The 6,451-nt window shown below is 57.6% G+C and overlaps 1 protein-coding gene across 2 annotated transcripts in view; it reads right to left on the reverse strand.

Moving 5' to 3' along the window:
- The window catches only part of TBX3 (T-box 3), a 13,515-nt gene extending 11,597 nt beyond the window's left edge, over positions 1-1,918 (reverse strand). Inside the window, exon 1 of one of the 2 annotated variants that reach the window (XM_006908583.3) lies at positions 555-1,360. In XM_006908583.3, the coding sequence (XP_006908645.1) occupies positions 555-943 (389 nt within the window). In that variant the 5' untranslated portion in view covers positions 944-1,360. Of the gene's footprint in view, positions 1-554 lie in introns of both variants that reach the window. The other variant, XM_006908584.3, reaches the window with a different exon arrangement.
- Between the last annotated feature and the right edge of the window lie 4,533 nt (positions 1,919-6,451).

Here is a 6,451-nt window from a genome sequence, read left to right on the forward strand (position 1 = left end):
CTGCTGAACTGGAATTACAGACACGTGAAGCGGTGTGGACAAACAAACCCAGCTGCCCTTCGATTTCTCTGGCAGCCGCAGGCTCAGGCCCCCTCCAGACCCAGACGCTAGGCTGAAGGGCAGAAAAGAGCCAGAGGAGCTGGTGTCAGGCCTCTCGTGACCACACAAAAGAAAGGGGCTTTAAGTTTTTCTCTCTGAGTACAAAAAGAAACAGACAAAAGCAAAACATCAGCAAAGCCATAAGGATGTTTCAGGAAGGTCTGAGCGGTGAACCTCCTGCAATGGGTTAGTTTCCTTTCTCACTGCAGAGTTGTCTGGGATCCACTGAAAAAATTCTACCTGTAGGAAACCCAGGATGCAGACTTAGGCAGGAAAAACTGCCGCCTGCAGACACCCAGGTAAGCTGAAATTTCCTGCCAGAAGGGCAGGCCGGGGAGACTAAAGTTTTCCTCTAAGCCGAAATTACTGACGAACCGACTGTCCTGGGAGGAGAGGCAGAAAGGGAGGGAAAACCCCTCCGATGGTTTGGGGGAGGGCCCCCACTGCTCGCTTACCTTCCCGACTTAGTAATGACCATCTCGGTGCCTCGCTTGTGGAACTGATCCCAAAGTTCTTTGGCCTCGAGGTGCACCTTGGGGTCATCCTCCACCTCTTCTTCGGGCTCCATGGTCTTCAGAGGCCTCAGATGCGCCTGGGGCCCGAGGGACGAGAAAGGGATGCCCGTCTCTGCCGCCCCCACCAATTGATCCATGATCGGCTTGGCCAGAGCCCCCGGCAGCGGGAGCGCCGCGGCCCCGTTGGGAGGCAGAGTCAGCGCAGGGAAGAAGGGCGGCTGGTGACCCAGCACCGCGCTCATGGCGAAGTCCGGCGCCCGGTGAGGTAGGAACGGATGGTAGGCCATGCTTGTCCCAGGGATGACCGGATCTCTCATGGAGAAGCTCATCCACTCCAGGCGGGCGCGCTGGGCTCCAGCCCGGGACAAGTCCGCAGCTGCTGTTTTTGTTTTGTTTTTGTTTTTAACAGCAGCACATAGTTAAAAGGAAAAAAAAAGAAAAAGAAAGAAAGAAAGAAAAAGAAAAAAAGGCAAAAAAAAAAAATCACAACTCAGGCACCTCAAAGGGAGGGGGTAAGTGTGTCTTTTGGGGAGGAGAACGCTGCTTTTAAAGAGGGCAAGGCGAGCGATCAGGAGACATAGCCGCTGGGGTGACCGTCCTTGTGCCTTGCGTTTTTAAAAAGCCGCTGCTGCAAGTCGGTTTCCGAGGCGAGGGGAGCGAACAGGCTCTCGACTCGCGCTCGAGCCCTGGCGCTCGGCTCGAAACAGACACTCCGGCGCTGGGTCCCAGGAACCGCGCCCCAGCCCCCGCTTCTTTGTTGCAAATGCGAACGGTTCTCCTAGGAGAGTTTTTACCTTTTCTTCTCCTCCTTCCTCCGCCTCCCTATCTCTCCTCCTCTCCCTCTTTCTCGCTGGTGGCGCCTGTAGTTGCGCTGGACCTGGCTTTAACCGCTGGCGAGAGCGGAAAAAGTCTCCTTTAAAAAAAAAAAAAACAAAAAAAAAAACAACCTCTGCTTTAAGCTCTCTTCTACCAGCGCTATCAAAACTTGAACTGCACACTGGCTTCCGTTCGCCGCCGCCTCCTCCTCCTTCCTCCGCTCCGAGCCTCCGGAGGGTGTCTGGGTTTCGATCCGAATCCGGCCGTGTTCTTCTCCCGCGCCTGTCTTCCGTGTCCTAAAACGTGAGCGAATTCGCTTCCTAAATCTGCGTCCAGACGCGCAGGGCAGGGAGGATGGAGGGCGAGGAGGTGGGGGGAAGGAAAAGGAAAAAAAAAGAGAGACGGAGTGGGAGAGGGAGCGCGAGCAGAGGGAGGGAGCGAGCAAGCCAGCGAGAGCTCCTCGCCACCCTCCTCCGCCTCTAGAATTCCCCGGGCGTCTGCTCGGCGGCTCTAGAAGGTCGGGCTCTGCTGTGGGCTGCAGGGAGCCGGAGGCCTCTTGATTGGCTCTTTGACGCTTTCGGACCAATTGTGTTGCTGCATAGGCGTGGTTTTCACAGGTCGAGTGCTGGGGGATAGAGCCGAGTTATAAAAAGAAGGTGTCGGAAACTGTAACGTCGCAGCGCCGCACCGATACTACTGCCTGTCCTGTGAATATGTCAACATGATCAGGAGGGCGGGCGCCACTGGGGAGCGCGCGCACTGAGTCGCCTCTAGGTGGCTTATCGAGAGATCGCCGCAGCCCCTGAGCTCGCTCACTCGCTCTTGCTCAGCCCACGTCTGAAATGCCTCAGTCATCCAAGCCCGGGATCGCGGGAGGAGGCAGGGCCAGGGAGGAAGGGGAGGGAGGAGGGAGCGGGCGAGCGGGGCCAGGAAGGCGGAGCGCGCGCCTGGCGCCCGGCGCCGGACAGGGGCGCTCGCCTCTCGCGCGCTCGGCTCGCCTCTGCGCCGCCGCGGCCGTTTCTCTCTCCCGCTCGCCCTCTTACGAACCGGCCCCGGGCGAGCCAGGCGGACTGCTGAGCCTCCTGCGAGCTGCCGTTCGGCCGCTGGGCGCAACAAAAGCCAGCGGCAGCCACGGGGAGGCGAGCGCCCAGACTCCAGGCTTGCACGCTCTCCAGCCCCACGTGGAGCCAAGCTCCGCCCGGGTGCGGTTCCACCGCTCCCGAGCTCGGGTGTCTCTCGGTGCGGGTCTCCCCTGCATCTGGGCTCGCGGGCTCACGAGCACACACGGATGATGCGGCCAGATCTCAGCACACGCGTGCGGGGCTTCCTCTTCACCGTGCCCCACCCGACCCTGGGTGCGGAGACCCAAACACCCCCAGCCCATCTGTACGCGAACACGCGCCGGCACACTGGGACCGAGCTACCCGCGGAAAAACACGTACATGCAAACACGTACACAGCCTGTGCGGCGGGTCCTGTCTGCGCTCGCTCCGGGAGGCGGACCGGGGATTTTGTGAAATGCATTCAGCAGACCTTTTAGATCTGATCTTCCATCTGGATTCCGGGTCCCCGTATGCCACCTGAATGAGTGTGTAAGTGTGGAGGGGAGACTGGTGCTCTGGACAAAATGAGAGCGGCGCGGGACTAGGTTCTGGGCCTGTCACCGCCAAGCCGCTGCCCTCACCTCGGAGGCCAGCCCTGAGCGGAGCTGAGGGTCAGGGGTGGGCGAGCTGGGAGGGGGAGGTGCGCCAGCCTCGTATCTTCTCCAGGCTTCTCACTTATCTCTCGGTGCCTCGATTCTTTCTCCATCCCCGCCAGAAGTCGCGGGGGCGGGGGTGGGGAGGGGGGTGTAAAACCGCGAAACGCCCCCGCTCCAGAGGCAAAGAGACAGGTTCCAGTTCAGGTACAGTGTGGGCGTGAAGGCGAGGAAGGCAGCCCGATCTCATGGATCAGCCCTGCCGCCGAATTGATAACAGTTATCGCAGGTCCCTACCCCCTGTCGGAGAGCTCCCTAAACCTCATTTATCGCTTGCGGGGGAGGGCGGAGGGGGGGGGGTGTCATGAATTTGAGCCATCCCTGCTTAGATGGAAGGGTATCTTGGGAACGCTGTTCCTTTACCCCTCCTGAGTTGAGAGCTTCCTCGGGTGAAAAGGGAACGCAGGAAGGGCTGACTTCGGGGCCTAGGGGGTTAAGAAATGCACTCGCCTCTGGGTGGACCACACAGCCCTCTCTTCCTTTTTGCCTTGTGTACCCCCTAACCCCCCAGCTACAGACTCCGAAATGGAGGGTGAAAATGCGGTTCCTTTGTGGGCCAACCGCGCCGAGATAGGGGCGGAACTTTCGAGGCGACGAGCTTCTCCAGCCTCGCATTTTTGACGCACATGGTTAAGAGCGCTTGGCGCCAGCGCTGAGAATTCCCTGAAGTCACAGAGAGAATGGAGTGCTTCTGCGAACTCGGTCTGACTCTCCATCTCGCCCTCTTTCTTTTCCTTTCGGCCTGTCTTTCTCTGGCGACCCCTCGGGCTCTGTCTGCCGGTGTTTAAGTAGAGAGAATGAGCTAGAGAAAAGAAAGAAGCGGCCGGGCCCGGGGTGTCGGCTCGCAAAGCCTCCTCCCGCGTCCCTTGCGCACAGGCCTTCCTTCCCCTAGCACTGACCACTGAGGTCACTGCTGGGTTTCACAAGTCTCTGGAGGTAAAAACGCACCCCCTCCACCATATCGCCCGCCGCCAGAGCCTGGGGCAGCTTCTCTGAGATTTCAGGAGCCGGTCCCAAGTCCCCGCGATGGGTTTTGCCTACACGCGGGGGCCGATCTCTGCCCTGCCACTCGGCGTAGAAGGAAAGCGGTTCTGCGACCACGATGTGGCTGACCCCCTCCTCACCCACTCGGTGCCTCGAGCGTCCAGACGCACAGGAGAGAGATATTTCGCTGGGTCCGCGGCCCGCATTCTGGCCTCGCTTCTGTTTGGGACGTGGGGTGGGGGGAGGGGGAGCTTGCTGATTTCACTTGTAACTATCTCGGCTTGCCTTTGGCCCCACCGTGGACTGAGCGTCATTGCTGCCCCTCCCTCAATGGCCTGTTTTTGCCCATAACTCGAACTTAACCCAGGGGTCACCCCGGTTGCCACTCCTGACCCCCATTCCCACTGTAGCACGCAAGGAAGGGAGGGAAGAGAGGAAAGTTTGCGGGATTCTGAATCGAAAATGTCGGCATCTTGCTAATGGTCTGCAAACTTCCGCCAATTATGACTGACCTCCCAGACTCGGCCCCAGGAGGCTCGTATTATGCTGGGAGGCCTCGGTGACTTGGGATCAAAAGCGAGAAGGTGTGAACTCCGCTTTGTCTCTGCGGGACCGCCGCGCCCCCCTCCCGGTGGGTGATAAACCCACTCTGGCGCCGGCCTTGCGCTGGGTGATTAATTTGCAAACAAACAAAAGCGGCCTGGTGGCCACCGCATTCGGGTTAAACATTGGCTAGCGTGTTCCAAGGACTTGTGCCAGGCCTGGCCGCCGGAGGACCCACAGGGGTGGCGTCCCGCCTCCCACCTCACCCCTCAGCCTGGGTTTTAGGCTCCAGCTGCGGGCCCTACGCGGTCCTTTTTTTTTTTTTTCTCCCCCTCTTTGCAGAATCCCTCGATTTTCTAGCTCTCTCTCCCCGCCTCATTGCTCAACAAAAGACCTAAGGGAAACATTGAATGAGCCTGCCCCTCCGCAGAGTCCGAGAAGTGGTGCTTTAAGGACAGGAGAAGGGGGCCACATTTGGATCCAAGTGGACCCACGGAACTTCCGGTGTCCCCCAAATATTCTTCCGCCTTTTGCAAAAAGAGTGGTCGCTTATCCGTAGGCCGGATTTTTAACAGTCATGACCTTTCCATATCTGTTAATGCCTGCAGTGTTTAATGCGAAGGAGGAGTATGAGTGTAAAGTGAGAAAGAGGCAGAGAAGTCTCAGGATAAATGTCCTACGTACACACAGGAAACCAAATCAACTACCCTCAGCTCTGGCCACGGATGTGGTGGAGAAGCTAGTCTTGCTCGCGAAGCGCTCAGGAATTATCTGCCAGATCCCACTTTCCTCTACCGGCGCTGCCTGCTTCAAACTATATAGAGGACAAACCGACCCTTTTGTGACCGAGGGTGTTTATCTTAAGTTTACAAAAAGGGAGAGGGGGGGAAGGATGGTGGGTAGGCGGGGTCGTTTACTTTGGCAAGTTTGCTGTAAATATTCCCTCTAGCATGTGTGAGGTCTGGTGAGGGACTATTACACGCTTATTCCCTCTTAAACTTTCACCCCTGTTTGCCACGGAGCTTTTTTCAGTCCGAGGTGTCACTAAATTGGGAACTCTGTTGACAGAAGGACATCCTTGTTTCTCTAGGGGTCTGAGGCCTAATTAAGAAGTTTCCTAGGAGGGGTCTGTCGATACCTAAACTTTTACCCGGGAGGAGCTTTCCTGGTACCCCTCCCTCCCCCCAGCACCCCTCTCTTCTCGCAGTGTAGAAATGGCCACTGTTTCTGCCCAATACCTCCCAGCCTAGGATTCCGGTTCTTTTGATAGTGACAAGCTGTGAAACTGACTAGGTGTCCGCTCAATGTTCCCCATCCGGAGACGTGATTTTCTTATCAAGGATCCCAGGGAAGCAGCTCCCTTGGGAGTACCTAGCTTGCTGGCCGAGGTTCCTACAGCAAACCGCAGCTAGCACCCTCTCCCCACAAGGGCACTCCTGTGCTTCCCCAAACCCTGACTCTCACGTGCAGTTCTGAATCCAAATGGAGGATTTCTGTGCAAAATTGGAAGGCTCGATTTACCTCTCGGAGTTTAGCATTCACTGCCCCCCTCTCCCTTCTTTAAGAGCTTAGTTCCTCCCAGATCAGAAGACTGCAGGGTCAGTTTCTTTGAGGGAGGGTCAATTTTTCCATTTTTTCTTGCATCCAGAGGCAGGCACGGGCCTCTTGGTTGGGCCAAACAGGGTACCCACCTCTCTCTCCACCTCTCTCTCTCTCTCTCTCTCTCTCTCTCTCTCTC

This window comes from Pteropus alecto, unplaced genomic scaffold (genome assembly GCF_000325575.1).
Source record: "Pteropus alecto unplaced genomic scaffold, ASM32557v1 scaffold113, whole genome shotgun sequence".
In the NCBI taxonomy this organism is placed as follows: Eukaryota; Metazoa; Chordata; class Mammalia; order Chiroptera; family Pteropodidae; genus Pteropus; species Pteropus alecto.